The sequence below is a fragment of the Sorex fumeus genome, unplaced genomic scaffold, assembly GCF_029834395.1.
Source record: "Sorex fumeus unplaced genomic scaffold, SorFum_2.1 ptg000093l, whole genome shotgun sequence".
Classification (NCBI taxonomy): Eukaryota; Metazoa; Chordata; class Mammalia; order Eulipotyphla; family Soricidae; genus Sorex; species Sorex fumeus.
Window position 1 is genome coordinate 3362102 of NW_026606150.1, and position 20600 is coordinate 3382701.

Here is a 20600-nt window from a genome sequence, read left to right on the forward strand (position 1 = left end):
CCCGAGTACAACCAGGAGTAGTTCCTGAGTGCAGATCCAGGAGTAACCCCTGAGCATCTCAGGGTGTAGAAAAAAAACTCGTCAATCCTATCACCCCCAGAAAAGGGAAGGAGTACATCATCATATCTCTTCGTGAGTAAAACTCAGCATTAGCAGAGAGACCTAAACATGTACCATGAGACTCTGCTGAGAGAATGGCTGGGAGGGAGCATTCAGTAATTTAATCTCCACTGACTATAACAAGAAGCCAAGGAACATAGCTGAAGTTTTCTAATGATAAATCAGTGGTGTACACTTATTATTGTTTAGAAATTAAGAAATAAGGGTCGGAGTGATAGCATAGTGAGTAAGTCGTTTGCCTTGCACAAGACTGATCTGGGGGGCTGGAATGATAGTACAGCGGGTAGGACATTTGCCTTGCATGTGGCCGACCCAGGTTCAATTCTCAGCATCCCATATGGTCCCTCAAGCACTGTCAAGGAGTAATTCCTGAGTGCAAAGTCAGGACTAACCCTTGTGCATTGCTGGGTGTGACCAAAAAAAAAAAAAAAACTGATCTGGCATCTCAAATGGTCCCATGAGCACCACCAGGAGTAATTCCTGAGTGCAGAGCCAGAAATAACCCCTGCGCATTGCCGAGTATGACCCAAAAACAAAACAAAGGAAGAGAATTGGAAATAAGTGAATGCCAAAGTAAATTACTCCAAATAGAAAAATGGCTGCCCCTCAAGACAGGGACAGGAATGACGAGGGTAGGAGAGGCACAGCCAGGGCAGACGTCTCTGAGGGCTACTTGGCTTTTCCCATTGTACGTGTGTTACTTGAAAAATGAAAGTTTCAAAGTGCTGCAGAAAGAAGCAAAGGCAAAGAAAGACAAGTACAGAAATCTCCAGGAACCTAAATCAAAACTTTTTTTGTTTTGGTTTTGCTTTGGGGGCCACACGCAGTGGTGCTCAGAGCTTACACCTGACTCTGTGCTCAAGGATCACTCCTGGAGGGACTCTGAGGACCCTTGGGGGTGCTGAGGATTATACCCAGATTGGTTGTGTGCAAGGCAAACTCTTCTCTGCTGTTCTATCTATTGCTTCAGCCCTGGAAATCCAAACTAGATTGCATCTGCTAACTTCAAATATCAACCCCATGTCTCTAAAATGTGGTTTTGCACAACACCCAAAAGGAGAGAGAGAACAGAGGGGAATGCCCTGCCATAGAGACAAGGTGGGATGGGGGGTTGGGGGGTGGGAGGGATACTGGGATCCATGGTGGTAGGAAATGGGCACTGGTGGAGGGATGGGTGTTTGATCATTGTATAATTGAAACCCAAGCACAAAAATGTGTAAGTGTGCAACTGTACCTCATGATGTCTCACTATTAAAAAAATTTTTTAATAAATAAATAAATAAAATAATAAAATAAAATGTGGTTTTGGCAAGAAAATGATGAATGAGTCTATCTCGTTGTTTAAGACCACAAGGCATTGCTCAGAATCAATAAATAAACAAGAGCATCTGAGAAAACAACCAAAAGAAAATGTTGCTACTATTATTACTCAGGCAGCCATGCCTAGTATTACTCAGACAGACACGCAGATATCACAGAGCAATTGATGGCCATCCAGATATCGTGGCTTTCTCCAGAGATGGGTCTTTGGTCTAAGAGGACACACACGTACATATGTGTAGCAGTTAATAGTTTTTCCAGCTGTGGCCCCCTTCCTGTCTAATTGTCTTCCCAGGACTCTGCTGTCTTCCTGACTGACCCCCTAGTCTTATGCCATGACCCCTGTGCCGAGTAACACATTGGTGCCAACAGTGCGACCCGTGTTTCTCACCATCTGGCAGCTTTGTTAATAATGTCAGATGGCACAGCAATATGTTGGATGTGAACATGGTAAGCTTCCATGTTAGCATGTGAAATGTTCACTCCACTAAGGACAAAGCAGAGCTCTTGCTGCTGCTTTGACAGCATCCTCAAGGAAGAACATGCGAGCACCTTCTGGGCTCTGCAGCCAGCACCTTCAGTGAGCTGAGTCACACGTGGAAATTCCATTTTCATTTGACCACGACAGGTGTTATGCTGGTTGTGGCCCCTTGGCTAGTTGTTCTCATCTGGGGTGAGTTTGGCCTCAGGGAAATTTTCCCATCTCTATACCTAGCACTGGGTGAGCGCTCCTGGCATTGAGTGGACAAAGGTCACAGGTACCGCCCAATAACCTGCAAGGCACAGGGTGAATCAAGAATGCAGGGGCCAGAACCATAGTACAGCGGGTTGGGCACTTGCCTTGCATGAAACCGACCCAGGTTGGATCCCCACCATCCTATAGGGTCCCCTGACACTGCCAGAAGTGATTCCTGAGAGCAGAATCAGCAGTAAGCCCTGAGCACCATTGGGTGTGACTCAAAAACAAAACACATAAAAAGAATGTAGGCTTGTCACCCTGTTATCAAAGGGGTAAAAGCTGATAAAACTCAAATAAAATAATGGCTGGAGATCTTAGATTTGCAAACAAGGAAGCACAAACCCAAGTCTTATTCCAAATGAGTTTTCCTGGGGCCTTTGTTTGGTGTGTTGACTCTGGCACTGTAATTTGTGTTAAATAAACCACGTTCGAGTGTGAGCCATTGGTGGGATGTGCTGGCGCCAACTTTAAAGGAGGCATGGGGGAAAAATGAGAGGACAGAATCGCAAAAGCTGTGGGGACCAGAGGGATAGTACAGTGGTTAAGGTGTTTGCCTTGCACACACAGTCGACCTGGGTTCAAGCCCCAGCATCCCTTATGGTCAGGTAATTCCTGAATGCAGAGCCAGAGGTAACCCTGGAGCATCGCTGGGTATGACCCAAAAAAACACCAAAATAATAATAAAAAAAAAGAACTGCAAAAGCTAGTACTGCTTATAAATTACATTTGTTTCTTTTGTTTGCCACACCCAGTGCTGCTCAAGACTTACTCTTGGCTCTGTGCTCAGAAGTCTCCTGGTGGACTGAGGGGACCATATGTGTGCTTGGGATCAAACCCAGGTCAGCCATGTGCAAGGCCAAGTGCCCTGCCTGTTGTGCTATGGCACCAACCGCATATAAATGACATTTCTTACAGCTCATTAGATTTTAATTTAAATAGCTATTAATGGAGAAAAGAAAGGGAAGCATTATTACATTATTACAGTCCAGCTCTCAGAAGAAGCACTGTCTAACTGGAAACTGAGTTTGCTGATCAGGAGATTTTTCTGGAAGTTAACGGCTCAGTAAGGCATGGTGGGCACAATTAGGAATCTGTTCTGTCAGCCTGATCACCCCTTTTTACATTGTAAATGATCCCAAACCTTATTGTGCCTGAGACTGAGAAACCCTAATCTTAAACCAAGAAATGAAAGAGGGCTCCTTAGGAACAGTGTCAGTGACACCTCTCTTTGTCTTCTGGAATATTCTGGTTTCATTTGCAGTGAACGGGGGTTCGTGGGACTGCTTGTGCTCTTCTGTCACCACGTTAGCCCAGTTTTTCTGTTCAGATGGATGAGGCAGGAGAGGCGGTAGGTATGAAGCTTCAGGGCAGAGGAGGAAGGATCCAATTATCCAATTTGCATGATTTAATTTTGTGAGAAGATCTGAGTTATTGTTTATTAAAAGAGTGAATGGGATGTAAGTTCATATACTGGCCTAGTTCCAGAGACTTGTAAAGAGATAAACTAGCCACAGAAATTTCTCAGCTGAGGGGCTGGAGCTGTGGCACAGCGGGGAGAGTGTTTGCCATGCACGTGGCTGACCCGGGTTCAATCCCCAGCATCCCATATGGTCCCCTGAGCACCGCTAGGAGTAATTCCTGAGCTCAGAGCCAGGACTAACCCCTGTGCATCACCGGGTGTGACCCAAAAAGAAAAAAATATTCTCAGCTGAGACCTCCAGGCGATCTTGGGAGACGGATAGGACAGGTCCCACCATGTCAAGCCCTGGCAGCTCCTCCCATACCCCAAAGTCATTGCCATACCTCTGGCTGGACTGCCCGGTTAAATATTCTGAATTTTCTGGAGTACATGGCTGCATTTGCGGCTGCACAGCATTTCTAAATTCTATAACACTGACATCCCATTGTAGCACCCCAGATTGGATGGGGTGTAACACAGAACCAATCTTCACTAACAAAAACACTAATACAGAAGTCTTGCAATAACAGCTTAGTAAACTCTCCGATAAGGACTTAATTTCCCCATGGTGGGATATAACAATTTCCACAAATTTCTATTGATCACCTTTTTAAGGGGGAGCCCTTCTGCATGGAGCTGCAGGGGACTCTAGGGACACTCCAGGTGATTCTTGGCCAACCAGGCTGGCAGTTCAATGCAAGGCCCAAGGATGCAGTGCTACTCGGGCAGGCCCCAAGGTGCCAGGGATTACCTGGGCCACACCTGGTTTGGGGGACTGCAGAGCAGGACCTAGCAATGCTCGGGAAACCATGCAATACTGAGGAGCAAACCAGATGAGTGACATTAAGACATGAACTTCTACATTATTTTTCTGGTCCCATATTAGCACCTGTAGCACTGTTCTCCCATTGTTCATCGATTTGCTCAAGCAGGCCCAGTAACATCTCCATTGTGAGACTTCTTTGTTACTGTGTTAGGCATATCGAATGTGTCACGGGTAGCTTGCCAGGCTTTGTCGTGCAGGGGAGATACTCTCAGTAGCTAGCCGGGCTCTCTGAGAAGGGTGGAGGAATCAAACCCAGGTAGGCCAAGTGCAAGGCAAACGCCCTACCCACTGTGCTATCGCTCCAGCCCATATTAATCAGCTTCAATATGGATGGAGGGAATAAAGGAAGGAAGGAAAGAAGGAGGGAAGGAAGGAGGAAGGAAAGGAAGGAAGGAAGGAAGGAAGGAAGGAAGGAAGGAGTGTCAGAGGTACAGAAAAGAAAGAGAAAAAATGGGCAAGAATAGGAAGTTAGGAAAAGAAATTCAAAACCTCGAAAGAGATAAAAAGCCACAGTTAATCTTGGTTCCTTGAAAGGCTGAATAAACCAGGGTAAATTGGAGGGGGGCGGGTCAGCCTGGTGCCCACTCAAGCACCCAAGCAGAGACCCTGGAAGACGCTTGCTTCTATAAGCCAAAATCACCACCATACCCTGGCCTGATTCCACCATCTCAGGAAAAACACCACCAAGACATAATCTGCTGAAAATTCTGGTACGTGGTTTTATGACTGAAATCTCCAGGCTTTCTCGGGGTCGGGATGGACTGCCTACCCTCACCTCCCTGTACTTCTGGAAGCCTCAGAAGTCACACCCACACCCCAAACCTGCACCCAGTTAAAATGCTACTCCAGCCTTACTGTCCCGATAAAAATACTGAATGCCCTGAACAAACACCATGACCTCTTAGCACCTTTCTTGCAAACCATAATGCACAAAAAGAAAAGGAGAGAGAGAGTAAGAAGGAAAGTACCACCCATAGAGGGAGGCTGGAGATGGGGGGTGGGGGTGTTAAGGGATGTTGGGAGGGAAACAAGGGACATTGGTGGTTGGAAATGTACACTGGTGGAGGAATGAGTGCTGGATCATTGTATGACTGAAACCCAGTTATGAACAGCTTTGCAATGGTCTATCGCACAGATATTCAAGTAAAAAATTTTAAAACAACAATGTGGAGTTCATGCCTACTTTAGTCAGCTTAATCAATGACTGAATAAATAGCAGCACCCCTACATTTAAAAAAAAGAAGAAGAAAAAGAAAAGGAGATTTAAAAAATGGAGAGGGGAGTGGCCAGGGCCAAGATCAACTTGAGTAAATGTACAAAACTGATCACTTGTGGTCTATTAAGCACGGAGACAGCAGCACCTTTGGCAAGGGTAGGGGGAGCAGGGGTGGGACACTTCACTTTTTTTTTCTTTACTTTTCTCTTTTTTGTGTGTGTGTGCTTTTTGGGTCACACCTGGCGATGCACAGGGGTTACTCCTGGCTCTGCACTCAGGAATTACCCCTGGTGGTGCTCAGGGGACCATATGGAATGCTGGGAATCGAACCTGGGTTGGCCGTGTGCAAGGCAAATGCCCTACCCACTGTGCTATTGCTCCAGTCCCTACTTTTCTCTTTTTTAAAAAAAAAGTATTTATTTATTTATTTATTTATTTATGGTTTTGAGGCCATACCTAGCAATGCTCAGGGGTTACTTCTGGCCCTGAACTCAGGAATCATTCCTGGCAGTGCTCAGGGGATCATATGGGATGCCACATACAAAAAATCTCTCTCCCCCATGTTCTATCCCTTCAGTCCTGGGACTGCGTTTTCTAAGTCTGTGAAGCCAAGTCTGGGCTCCAAATCTCACATCTGCTACTTCTCAGCACAGATGCAGGTGCTGTCCAGGAAAAGACAAATGTGAGGCCTGGCAGAGACTCACCACAGGTTTGTGTGAAGAAATCAGGGACAATAGACATGGGGCTTAAGGCATTAAAAGCCTCAGTTTCCCCATCTATAAGGTGGGGGTGATAAAGCTTGCCTCTTGGGGCTAGAATGATATAGCACAGCGGGTAGGGTGTTTGCCTTGCACATGGTTGACCCGGGTTCAATTCCAGCATCCCATATAGTCCCCCAAGCACCATCAGGAGTATTTCCTGAGTGCATGAGCCAGAAGTAACCCCTGTGCATCGCTGGGTGTAATCTCAAAAAAATAAAAATAGGGGCTGGAGTGACAGCACAATGGATAGGGCGTTTGCCTTGCACACAGCCAACATGGCCGACACAGGTTCGATTCCCAGCATCCCATATGGTCCCCTGAGCACTGCCAGGAGCAATTCTGAGTGCATGAGCCAAGAGTAACCCCTGAGCATCGCTGGGTGGGTGTGACCCAAAAAGCAAAAAAATAATAATAAAATAAAAATAAAAATAAAAAAAGCTTGCTTCTTGGGCTATCGCATGGGTGTGTCTCAGAGCCAGGCAGGACTCAGGCACGGGGGCTGACATCCCGGCAGTGAGTCCCTCTCAACCTTCGCCTCCTCTCCGCATTGCAGTGCAGAGTGTTGGTCTCCCCCGCACCTCCCACCCCAGTCCCCACCCAATTGTGACCTCCTGGAGGGGGGACACTGACTCTTTGTTTGTCCATATCTCCCAGCCCTGCCCACTCTGACACCCTCCCACCCCCCCACCCCCCACCCCCGCTGTACAGTCACCGTGGCTACTGCTGGGACACAGACTAGGGACGCACCTGGTCGCTGCGGGCCACCCCGTAGCGCAGCTCATTCACGAAGTGCTCGCAGTTCTCGCTGGTCAGCTTGTAAAGTACCTCCTGGCCCACCAGCTCCTCCGCGCTCTGGACGATCTTGCTGGGAGGCAGCGGCGGGTACTTGTGGTCATGCTTATTATTGACCCGGTACACGTCTCGGCCAGCCACGTCGTACAGCAGCTCCTTCTTCACCACGGCCTTGTCCGCCAGGGCAGACATGATGCTGGAGGCACCCGCCCCGGCAATTTCACCTGTGGGTCACCAAGAAGCAGGAGACAGATTGGTCCTGGGCACCACCCACAGCCGGGCACCACCCACAGAAAAGAGCCAGGCACACAGCTGGGTAGCCTCGGAGAAGACTGGTGCTCTCAGGTCCCTGGTTTTGTTCTCTGAGATGGGGAGGAAGGAAGTCCACAACTCGCTGGCCCTCTACACCCTGCGACATCTCAGCATCTCTCGGGTCACGCAAACCAGAGTCCCTCAGAAGCGACCTTTTGCTTGAGGAAATAGTGTGGGCCTTTTACATTTCCTCTTATGGTGCTGGGGATGGAACCCAGGGACACACACACACACACACACACACACGCACAGGCACACACGTACATGCACACATACACACACATGCACACACACATACATGCACACACACGTATGCACAGGTGCTCCACCACTGAGCCAAACCTCCAGCCACAACCTTTTATGATTCTGTCAAGGCTTTCTTTGGTTTGTTTGTTTTTGTTTGTTTGAACACACACCTGGCTGTACTTACTCCTTTTTGTTTTGTTTGAACACACACCTGGCTGTACTTACTGGCTGGCTTACTCCTGGCTTAGGGATCATTCCTCGAAGGATTCAGGGTTGATTCCTGGCTTTGTGCTCAGGGATCACTCCTGGCTGTGCCCGGGAGACCCTATGTGGTGCTGAGGGTGGAACTGAGTCTGCACAGTGTAAGTGCTTTAGCCCCTGTCCCCTCTCTGCTGGAGTCCTTGGAGGCCCTACTGTGGGCCGGCCCTGTCCAAGGTGCTGAAAAATAGCACTATGGACTGGACACAAAGCACCTTAGAGCAGCTGGCATTCTTGGGCTGGAGGGACAGAGTCAGAGAAAAGCACTTGTCTTGCACATGTAGTACTGCCCATTGTTCTCATTTGAATCCCTGGCACTACATACAGTTCTTTGAGAACTGCTAAGGGTCACTCCCAAGCACAGAGCCAGGATAGCCCCTGAGCACCACTGGGTATGACCCAACCACCCCCACCGCTACCACCACCACCACCAAAGTAGGTCCCCTTCTAGCAGAAGGACCTGGATGATGGACACTTACAAAATAAGATGATTTTCAGAGAGAAGATTAACGGAGGCTACACAGGTAGCACTGCGGAGGCAGGATGGTAGCTGATGCCCTCCCACCTGGGGGTGGCAATGCAGGTAGTAAGAAGCGGAGTGATCAGACGTGAGGTATGTTGGAAGACAAAACCACTGAGGGGCCAGAGAGATAGGACAGTGGGGAGGGCATTTGCCTTGCATGAGGCAGACCTGAGTTTGATCCCCGGCATCCCATATAGTCCCCCGAGCACTACCAGGAGTAATTACTGAGTGCAGAGTCAGGAGTAACCCCTAAGGATCTCTGGGTGTGGCTCCCCCAAAAAGAGATGGGCTAGTTATGTGTTGTAGTACACGGAGCTTAGGTTTATCAGAATCGCACTCATCACAGTGCTCCCGAGTCACTCCCATTACTTTGTCTGCTTGTAACCACTTCTATGCTCTCTTCCCCAACCAATTTGTAAGGTCTCATCCTTCTTAGACATTGAAGCTGTACTGTAAGTTAATATTGCCTTTCTCCTCTCCTTATGTCTTTTGAGCAGTTTGCCTTAATGCAATGTCCTTTTGTATGGATACAGGAAGACAATTAATTAATATTATGCTTTATAACTTAGGAATTAATTGGCTTCCTGTATCCATACAAAAGGACATTGCATTAAGGCAAACTGCTCAAAAGACATAAGGAGAGGAGAAAGGCAATATTAACTTACAATACAGCTTCAGTGTCTAAGAAGGATGAGACCTTACAAATTGGTTGGGGAAGAGAGCATAGAAGTGGTTACAGACTGACAAAGCAATGGGAGTGACTCGGGAGCACTGTGATGAGTGCGATTCTGATAAACCTAAGCTCCGTGTACTCCAACAGTTATGGGGTGGAAAGAATAGAGGCTGAGTCCTGGATTGGAGCCCGAGCAGCTGGACTATCTCGTGAAAGGGCTGTCCACTTGGAGCAGGTCAAGTTCATTGTGCCAGTCAGACCCAAGTAGAGGTGCCAAGAAGTCAGGAGGTGATCAGGGCTGGGGAGAGCTCAAAGGACTGGTGCCAGGTACCATCCCTGGCATCAGAGCATCCCTGAGCACTGCTGGGAGCAACCCCTGAGCAGTGAGCCAGGAGTAACCCCCAAGGACCATCAGGTCTAGCAAACTCCCCAAATCAATTTATAGCCATGCATCACTTAATGACAATCTGGTCAATGACAGATCACACAGATGATGGTGGTCTGGGCAGGTGACAGCCTGACAGCATCTCTCAGCCCAGATGTGTAGCAGGCTAGACCACCTCTGCAGGTAAGATGTGTGGCAGGCTAGACCATCTCTAGAGCCCAGATGTGTGGCAAACTAGACCATCTCTGCAGCCCAGATCTGTAGCAGTCTAAACCATCTCTGCAGCTAAGATGTATGGAAGGCTAGACCATCTCTGCAGCCCAGATGTGTAGCAGGTTAGACCATCTCTACAGGACAACTGTGTCTCAGGCTAGACCATCTCTCATCCCACATGTGTAGCAGGCTAGACCATCTCTTACCCGAGGTGTGTAGCAGGCGAGACCATCTCTCAGCCCAGGCGTGTAACAGGCTAGACCATCAGGGTTGCTGTGGTAGACACTAGGATGCACCCACACAGTGGGCTCACCAACTGATGCCCTTCTCAGAAAAGGTGTGTCCCCCGCTCCCCATCCCCACCTGTTAAGTCCCTCAGGACTGCACAGATCTGAAGCATAGGGGACACTGACAAATGGAACTGGAAGCTGGGCATGTGTGGAGGTCACTGGCTGAGCAAGGATTAGGGACGTGGGAAAGGAGAAGGAGGAACTCAGCAGGAGAGGAAGAAAACAGATGCCAGGGGAAGAGCGGACAGAAGTCACTCATGTCAGCCTGCTGTGAGCGGAACATTGACGTCAGCTCTGTAGAGCCGTGGAGGGCTTCCGGTCACCTTGAAACAAGCTGCTCTGGAAGAGCCAGAGAACAGCCTGGCCAAGGCAGTGGATAGGGAGGGGCCAGCAGGGGAGACCAAGGCTGCCATGTCGGGGAGCGTGGACGCGAGTAGGGCGGACCACAGAGCAGGTCCAGGGCCCACTTGTAGGGGCTGTATTTTAAAATAAAAGCAAGGCTACCTGCTACATTTTTTTTCTTTTTGGGTCACACCTGGCGATGCACAGAGGTTACTACTGGCTCTGCACTCAGGAGTTACTCCTGGCGGTGCTCAGGAGACCATATGGGATGCTGGGAATCGAACCTGGGTCAGCCGTGTGCAAGGCAAATGCCCTACCCGCTGTGCTATCTCTCCAGCCCCTACCTGCTACATTTTAACAGAAGAAAAGGCCAAATGTGTGTGTGCAGCTACTGGGGTTTCCAATCCTTCGGGGTGGAGAATACAACACATGAACTATCCCGGCTTCTGATTTCTGAGTGAGCCCAAAGCAAGACCGCTCATCAAAAAGCTCATTCCTTAAAAGTAAACAAGGGGCAGGTGCTGGAGCGATAGCACAGTGGGTAGGGTGTTTGCCTTGCACACTGCCGACCTGGGTTTGATTCCCAGCATCCCATAGGGTCCCCCGAGGACCACCAGGAGTAATTCCTGAGTGCAGAGCTAGGAGTAATACCTGTGCATTTCTGGGTATGACTCAAAAAGAAAAAAGAAAAAAAAAACCCACGAAGAAGAAGTGGGCAAAACTCAATTCCAGAATACCTGTAGCAGCTACATTCAACCACAGCCCCAGTCGAACCAACCCACTATGGATCCACGGGACGGATTGATGGCAACTAGAAACATATTCCCCTAAAGGAAAATGGAGCAATGAGAAGCTTAGTGCTTCAAACTCACTGGCGGGGGGGGGGGGGGGGGGGCAGAGTGATAGCACAGCAGGTAGGGCATTTGCCTTGCATGTGGCCGACCTGGGTTCGATCTCTGGCATCCCATAAGGTCCCCCAAGCATGGCCAGGAGTGATTCCTGAGTGCAGAGCCAGGAGTAATCCCTGAGCGCCAGATGTGACCCCCCCCCAAAGAAAAAACCTCACTGGTGGGGCCCACAGCGCATGGGAATAGAAGCCAGGTGTGGAAGCCACAGAGGGGACGAAATTCTCACACAAAATTCTAGAACAGACCAGACAATCGTCGGCAGGTGACATGGGAAATGCAGTGAGATCTGGTAGGGGCAGGAAACGGGGTCTTAAAGAGGCTGGACGAAGCCTGTGGGGGGGGGGGGCACAGAACATTCTAGATTTGGTCATTGTCCCGTGATGGGACTCATTTTTCACATCCCCTGAGGTGACACACGTGCCTCTGTGTCTGCCTTCCTCGGCTCACATTAAGAAGGACTGGCGGATGCTCACAACTGCCCGGGTCAAGTCTGCCTCGCTCCAGTGACAGATAAAGGACCCCAAGGCTGGAGGGTAGAACTGGACACCCCACCGAATGGGCAGCTCAGACACCGGTGCTCTTCCCAGGATCCTGACCTGGAGGGAGATGGGGACCTGGCTCTGAACTAACCCACGGGTCTAAAATACCTTGGAGAACAAGAACCGCATCCCAGATTGGGGGAGGCTTTGGCAGCAGCCCTCCCTGACGGCTGGTGCAGGATCACCATGGCCCAGAACATAAAGGACTTGGTGGGGCGCCTGCCCACCGGGCCCCAGGGCATGGGCACAGCGATGAAGCTCCTGCTGGGTGCAGGCGTCGTGGCCTACGGCATCCATGAGTCCACGTTCACCGTGGAAGGCGGCCACCGGGCCATTTTCTTTAACCGCATCGGCGGGGTGCAGCAGGACCCCATCCTGGCCGAGGGTCTCCACTTCCGGATCCCCTGGTTGCAGTACCCCATCATCTACGACATTCGGGCCAGGCCCCGGAAACTGTCCTCCCCCACGGGCTCCAAGGATCTGCAGATGGTGAACATCTCCCTGCGGGTGCTGTCGCGACCCGACGCCCTGGAGCTGCCCAGCATGTACCAGCGCCTGGGGCTGGACTACGAGGAGCGGGTGCTGCCGTCCATCGTCAACGAGGTGCTCAAGAGCGTGGTGGCCAAGTTCAACGCCTCGCAGCTCATCACCCAGCGCGCCCAGGTGTCCCTGCTGGTCCGGCAGCAGCTGACAGAGAGGGCCAAGGACTTCAACCTCATCCTGGACGACGTGGCCATCACCGAGCTGAGCTTCAGCCGCGAGTACATGGCCGCCGTGGAAGCCAAACAGGTGGCACAGCAGGAGGCCCAGCGGGCCCAGTTCTTGGTGGAGAAGGCCAAGCAGGACCAACGGCAGAAGATCATCCAGGCCGAGGGCGAGGCGGAGGCCGCCCAGATGCTGGGGGCAGCGCTGAGTAAGCACCCGGGCTACCTGCAGCTGCGCAGGATCCGGGCCGCCCAGAACATCTCCAAGACCGTGGCCGACTCCCGGAACCGGATCTACCTCACTGCCAACAACCTGGTGCTGAACCTCCAGGATGAAAACTTCACCCAGGAAATCGACAAACTTCTCAAATGTAAGGAACTGCGGTGGGGGGCCTGGAACTTCACAGGGCACGTGGGTCCGCTTCTTCCCCAGATTCTGAGGACCCAGGCCCACCCCAGTATCCTGTGATGACTGATGTCCATCCCCCTGTGTGGGCCAGGCAGGGCTCGGTGACCCCTGGATGTTGGTGACTTCCTCAAATCGGGCAGCCTGAACCCATTCCCAGGAACTCTTCATTTTTATTGCTTAAACTGGAAAAGCTGAATCATATGGTCCAGAGAGATGGTACAGTGGGTAGGGTGCTTGCTTTGTAGGCAGCCGAACGCAGATTCAATCCCTGGGTATGAGGTCCCCTGAGCACCACTAGGAGTGATCCCTGAGCACAGAACAAGATGTAAGCTCTAAGAACCACATGGTGTGGCCCCCAACTGGGAGAGAATGAAAAACAAAAGCTGGGGCTGGAGTGATAGCACAGAGAGTAGGGTGTTTGCCTTGCATGCGGTCAACCTGGGTTCGATCCCCAGCATTCCACATGGTCCCCCAGCACTGCCAAGAGTAATTCCTGAGTGCAGAGCCAGGAGAACCCCTGAGCATAGCTGGGTGTGACCCAAAATGGAAAAAAAAAACCTGCATTTAAAAAAATACACTTGGGGCTGGAGCAATAGCACAGCAGGTAGGGCGTTTGCCTTGCACGCAGCCAACTCAGGTTCGATTCCCAGCATCCCGTATGGTCCCCTGAGCACCACCAGGGGTAATTCCTGAGCGCAGAGCCAGGAGGAACCCCTGTGCATTGCTGGGTGTGACCCAAAAAGCAAAAATATAAATAAATAAAATAAAATACACTTGGAAGAGTCAGAGAGATAGTACAGTGGGGAGGGCGTATGGTCCCCTGAACACTGCCAAGAGTAATTTCTGAGTGCAGAACCAGAGTAGCCCCTCAGAGTAGCTGGGTGGGACACACACACACACACACACACACACAAAAACCAGCTTGAAACCCCTCTCTAGACACCTCTGGGGTTCCCAGGAGCAAAGTCTGAAAGCCAGCAAACCCCAACAAATTGCCTTCTCGTGGTACCCAGACACTCACTGCCAGCAGGGGAGTAAAGAGATTGTCAAGGTCCCTCTAACCCCCACCCCCATTGGGAGCCCTTACTTGGGGGGGCCAGGTGGATCACATAGCCGTCGCCCACGTAGATGGCCCAGTGCCTGTAGAAAGGGCGGAAAATCTCGATCAGGTCTCCGGGATTGGGCTCTGGCTGAAAAAGCAATAACAGACGGTTAGGGGCAGGGCCGGGTGCGTCCAGAAGCATGCAAAGGACTCAGAGCACAGAGCAACCACCCCTCACCAGCTCAAGGCCCCTGTCCCTGCCCTGCCATCCGCGAACAGTCCAACTTCACAAGCCTCTGGGGCTGGAGCATAGCCAACCCAGGCTCAATTTCTGCCATCCCATATGGTCCCCCGAGCACCGCCAGGAGTGATTCCTGATTGCAGGGTCAGTAGTAATCCCTGAGCATCACCAGGTGCGACCCCAAAACAAAACCATCATAAATCTGTGTTCCAGACCTGCAGGGACAGTGGGGGGGACTCCCCAGGCACGTGTTTGGGGGCCTCTGCCAGTGACACTCAGTCCCCATGCCAATGTTTCAGCCTCAGGGTACAGGGGTGCTAGGGACCACTAGGGCCACCCCAGCAGTGCCAGGGCTTGACCTCAGAGGCTCACACAGGCATGGCCTGTGTCCCTGGCCCCTAAGCTATCTTCTTCCCAGTCACCCCCAGAAGCAACTTTTTTTTTTAAGCCGCAAGAAGAGAATCCTGGGGCCGGACTGCTAGCACAGCGAGTAGGGTGTTTGCCTTTCACGCAGCCGACCCAGGTTCAATCCCCGGCATCCCATATGGTCCCCCAAGCATCGCCAGGAGTAATTCCTGAGTGCAGAGCCAGGAGGAACCCCCCTGAGCATTTCTGGGTGTAACCCAAAAAGCCAAAAAAAAAAAAAAAAAGAATGAAGATAACCCTACAAACTTCGAGAGCCCATGTGAAATACAGTGAGATGAGGCCGGGAGCAGGCAGAGTGGTTAGGGCCCATCCATGCACTCAACCGGCTTCATTTCCCCACACCACATGGTCCCAGCGCACCATCGGGGTGGCTGGGGTACCCTGGCACTGCAGGGCTAAGCAGCCTTGGGCCTTTGTGTTGAACCGCCAGCTGGGGCAGTCAAGAATGGTGGGGGCATTGGGGGGGGGGGGGCGTCCCCAGAGCTCCTGAGCCCTGCTGGGTTGAGGATGATTAAAGAAAAGCCAAGCATGCACAACACACACACACTTAGACACACACTCACATACACACTCACAGGGGAGTGTTGTGAATAATAGCATAAGCTATACTACCTCAATAACATTAAAATTTTAAAATAAATATAATAAATTTTGATTTTCATTTTTTTGGACCACACCTGGCAGTGCTCAGGGTGGACTCCTTGCTCTGTGCTTAGGAATAGATCACAAGTTGAATGGGGGTATTGGGCCAAAGAAGACAGGGGGTAAGGTAAGAGTACAGGGGGGATGAGCTGACCCTGGTTTGCTTCCTGGCACTGCCTCCGGTCCCCTGAACGCCGCCAGGAGGGATCCCTGAGTCCCACCAGCTGTGGCCCAAGCCTCCCCCCAACAGATAAATCAGCATTAAGAGAAACACAGTCCATGTCCACCTCGAGGGCTCGTTTCTGCATCCTGCAGATTAAGACTGCACTGAACATATCCTAAGGGTGAAGGGCAGTGTCAGAAGGGCACGTTCCGTGACAGGGAATGACAGGAGCAGGCCTCAGCTTTTCCTGGCTGCTTCCTCGCCATCAGAGCTAAGCCGAGGGCCAGAGTGATAGCACAGTGGGGGTGGGGGTGGGGGGTGCCTTTTGCCTTGCACGCGGCCAACCTGGGTTCGATCCCTGGCATCCCACAGGGTCCCCCAGCATCGCCAGGAGTTATTCCTGAATGTAGAGCCTGGAGCAATCCCTGGGCATCGCTGGGTGTGACCAAAAGAGCAAAAAAAAAAAAGAGCTAAGCTGAGTCACTGCAGCAACCACCGCATAGTGACCATAGTGACCCAGTGACTCTCCTTCCACAGGAAATCTCCAGGGGCAGCAGGACCCTGGCCTGGCTCTGTCCCAGAAGTCCCGCTGGATCCCGCTGCCCCGAGGCTGGACCCTGGGTGGGCCAGCAGGAGAGGTATGGCAGATGAAACTGCCTCTCCAGGGGAGGTTGGGGGCAGGGGGGCTCCAGCTGGCCCAGTGACCAGGGCACTCCCCCACGACACCCCACGTGATAACAAGGGCCAAACTGAGTCTGCACCCACAGGCTTTTCAGAACAAAACATCTTTATCTCCTCACAAAGGCCGCGTTTCAAAGGGCCAGTAACAGCCACGCTCCAGAGCAAGTGAACTGAGCAGAATTTCTGCCTACGAAAGTCACATTGGAAAAATAACACGAACACCCACTAGTCAGGTGCCCAGTGAATGAGCCCCTGCCCACATCGGCACAGAGGTCCAGAAGGGCCCAAGTGAGCAGACACGGGGACTATCAAGAAAGTAAGTTGGAAAATGGTGGTATACCATTTGGCTCTGAAACAATAAATAAAAAGTAAATAAAACTCAACTAAAAATTTAAATAGAAGATAAGTATCATTTTTAAAGGAACAATATTTATCACCAACATAATACAATTAAATATTTAGTTTTCAAATATTTAAATTTAACATTTAAAATATACTAAATATGTATAATCATTAATATAAAATTACATATCCTACCTCATAGCCATTAACTTAATGCAAGTTAAAAACTGATTTTTTTTTTTTTGGCTTTTTGGGTCACACCCAGAGATGCTCAGAGGTTTACTCCTGGCTCTTCACTCAGGAATCACTCTTGGCAGAGCTGGGGGACCCTATGGGATGCCAGGGATCGAACCCAGGTTAGCCGCGTGCAAGGCAAACGTCCTACCCTCTGTACTATCTCTCTGGCTCCCAAAAACTGATCTTTTTGTGGGAGACGAAGGGATGTATTTCAGGGTTTTTTTTTTCCTTTTTGTTTTTGCTTTTTGGGTTCACCTGGCAATGCTCAGGGGTTACTCCTGGTTCTGCACTCAGGAATTACCTCTGGCAGTACTCAGGGGACCGTATGGAATGCCAGGGATCGAACCCGGGTCAGCCACATGCAAGGCAAATGCCCTACCCACTGTTCTATCACTCCGGCCCCTGTATTTCAGTTTTGAGGCCATATCTGGTGGTGCTCAGGGGTTACTCCTGGCTCCACACTCAGGAATCACTCCTGGCAGGGGCCGGGGAACCATATGGGGTGCTGGGAATTGAACCTGGGTTGAACACATGCAAGGCAAGTGCCGTCCACTCTGTACCATCTCTCTGTGATTTTGTTTGTTTGGCAGAAGTTCGGAGCCACATCAGGCAGTGCTCACTGGTTCCATGATCAGATGTGGTGCCAGGGATGCAAACTGGGTCAGCTGCCACCTCTCCTGTACTATCTCTCTGGCCCTAAAATCTAACTTTGGACCAGGGGTGTAGCTCAGTCCTAGAGCACTTGCCTTTCATATATGTGAGACCCTGAGTTCAAACCCCAGTACCACACACACACACACACACACAACTCATCTCTTCAACTAGTTTCTGTTCATAGAAGTCCTTAACCGGAAACGCCACGAGGAAAGACGATCCCAAGACTCCCATTACTACAACACAGCGGGTGCTCAATAGCGCCATCCAGAGGCCAAAGAGCCTCTCCCAGGCCCATCCTGGGGCCCTGCAGGCTGTTTCTGTTTGAGAGGTCTGGGCTGTGCTCAGGTGGCAGAGCACAGGACTTGGATGTGTGAGGCCTGAGTTCCACCAGGCACCCCAGGGCCCCCAACCCAGCACAGCTGGATGTGGCCTTATTAAAAATAAGCGATCCAGGACCGGAGAGGTAGTAAAGTGGGGAGGGCGCTGGCCTTGCAGGCAGTGAGCCAGATTCAATCCCCAACAGCCCATGGGGTCCCCCAGGCACCGCCAGGAGAGATCCCTGAGTGCAGAGCCCACAGTAACCCTGAGCATCGTTGGATGTGGCCCCAAAACAAACAGACCAAAAGAGCACTCCTTGGGGTTAGAGAAATATTACAGCACATCAGGTATTCGCTTTGCACACAGCCGACCCGGGAGCACCCTTATGGTCCCCTAAGCACCACCAGGAGTGATCTCTGAGCCCAGCCCACAGCAGCCCTGAGCATTGCAGGATGTGGTCCAAAACCCCAAAAAAAGTAAAATAAAATAACACTTAAAGACAAGAAATCATTTACAACATATGGTTAATGAAATGCTTTACATGAATAGCATTCTTTTTCTTTTTTGGGTCACACCCAGAGATGCACAGGGGTTACTCCTGGCTCTGCACTCAGGAGTTACTCCTGGCGATACTCAGGGGACCATAAGGGATGCTGGGAATCGAACCTGGGTTGACCGTGTGCAAGGCAAACACCCTACCCGCTGTGCTATTGCTCCAGCCCCGAATAGCATGTTTTTAAAACTGTAAGAATTAAAATAATTATAAAACATAAAAACTGGGGAAACACCCCAAGATATAGACAGTCTTTACTTTCCTTTTACTTCTTTTCCAATTCTCCAAAAGGCTTAAATATACTCATTGGGGGGCCAGAGAGAAAGTACAGTAGCAATGGTGCTTGTCTTGCACACAGTGACCCGGGTCCAACCCCAAGCATCCCGTATAGTCCCCTGAGCCCCATCAGGAGTGGATCCCTGAGCACAGAGCCAGAAACAAGCCCCGAGCACTGCCAGGAATTGAACCAAATCAAAACCGAAGAAAAGCTTCCAGGTGATTCCACCATGCAGCACAAAACGAGAGCGGCCCCGGGAGAGGGTGCACAAAGAAGGGTGAGGGGAAGGCTGAGATGGACAAGCACACCCCATTTTGCAGGTGGGAAAACTGAGGCTGCATCTGAGGTGACAGAAACTGATGACAACGGCCCCAGAGCAGCCTGAAAGTGGCAACGCGGGAACTTGGAGCCCAGCCTCTCCCCTCACGCCAAGGAGGAAGGAGGCAGCCCAACCCGCCACACATCACCTGGCTCCAACAACGGAGTCTCTGCATGACGACCCACACTCAGCCCACAACTCCACCACGCCCGCCCTCGGCCGCGGGCACCGCACGGGACCAGAGGCGAGGACGCACTGGCAAGGGTGTTTTCAACACCGGGTTGAGACCAGGTCAAGTGTTTCCCTTTAACTCAAGGCCGCCAGCAGATGCGCCAACCCTCAGTCAAGGGGGTGGGTGGGGGTGGGTGGGGCTATTGTTTTTCCAGGTGGAAGGATACAGAAAATAGAGTTGCTTTGGGTTTCAATTCAGAGCGATTTTTTTCTTTGGTTTTGTTTTGTTTGGTGGGGGGAGGCACACCCGTCAGTGCTCAGGGTTTACTCCTGGCTCTGTGCTCAGGGCTCACTTGGGGACCAAGCCTGATGGTGTGCACAGCACTGTTGGGTAACATTGCTTTGTCCTTCCACAAGCAGCTTAGGTTTATCTGGTTACACCCATCAATCTGGTTACACCCATCACAGTGCTCCTGAAGCACTTCCACTTCCGTAGTGTTTACATGTAAACATGTAAACAGTCTTCCCTATGCTCTCCTTCCCACCCAGTTAATCAGCTTCCCCCTTAATCAGACTTTGTTAATCTGTAAGATCAGTTTCCCAGAAATCTATGATTTTATATATATGAGTGAAATATTGCCTTTCTCCTCTCCTTATGCCTTATGAATAGTTTACCTTAAGGTAATATCCTTTTTGTATAGATACAGGAAGACCATTAACATTATGCTTTGTAACTTAGGATTTGATTGGCCTTGAATATTATTCACTCCCGGGCATCTGCTTTCTCGACTTAGCCTCAGTTGCTCTTAGTTCCTAACACCCCAAAAGCAGGGTCCCGACGAGGGACTGAATGGACCCAGGGCAAGCGGTGAGCTACCCTGGCAGCAAAATGGGCCAGGCCAAAGTGCCACGATTCTTAACTATAAGTTAAGAGTTTAATCATGGACAAATGCTGTCATGATCCAAAGGTAAAGACAAGACTAGGATCCTACTAGGGGTGGGAAAGACTATCTGGCCTGAGCACCGTAGTCTGAGATCGAGATGGCCCTAGGATAGCAATTCTATAAGTTTAAGATATTTCTTACTGTATCCATACAAAATGATTTATATTATATTCTTGTATGCTTGTCGGACAAGGAAAGGAGAGGCACGCCCATGGGATTCTGCTCTAGGGTGGGTCCTCCTGCTGAGGAAGGATCTGTCCTAGGAGTGGTCTTCCCTGAGGCCAAGATTTCTACCCCTGTTGATCTCCACCCCTATTGATTGTGACCACACCTATATGTAATTGTTTCCCCAATTCCTCATGGAGAGAGGATTTAACTGTACTGTAGGAGTGAGATGGGGGCAGAAGGCAGAAGAGAGTTCATAGAGGATCAGAAGAGAGAGGAGGATGAAGGGGGGTGGAGAAGGAGAATGAAGTAGCTGGAGGAGGAAGAATGGGGGGCAGAGAGAGACGGGGCAGAGACAGAAGGAGAGATGAGGAGAGAATCAGAATA

The 20600-nt window shown here is 50.6% G+C and overlaps 2 protein-coding genes across 3 annotated transcripts in view; one reads left to right on the forward strand and one right to left on the reverse strand.

Annotated features, from left to right (window-relative positions):
• LOC130039815 (phospholipase A and acyltransferase 3) overlaps positions 1–20600 on the reverse strand; it is a 29397-nt gene that overhangs the window by 1342 nt on the left and 7455 nt on the right. For both annotated transcript variants that reach the window (XM_056131742.1, XM_056131743.1), the window contains exons 3-4: positions 14123–14225; positions 7189–7457 (exon numbers count right to left, since the gene is read on the reverse strand). In XM_056131742.1, the coding sequence (XP_055987717.1) occupies positions 7189–7457; positions 14123–14225 (372 nt within the window). The remainder of the gene's footprint in view (positions 1–7188; positions 7458–14122; positions 14226–20600) is intronic.
• LOC130039956 (prohibitin-2-like) lies at positions 12074–13095 on the forward strand. Its single transcript, XM_056131955.1, has one exon. The coding sequence runs from the start codon at positions 12109–12111 to the stop codon at positions 13093–13095; it is 987 nt and encodes a 328-aa protein (XP_055987930.1). The 5' UTR covers positions 12074–12108.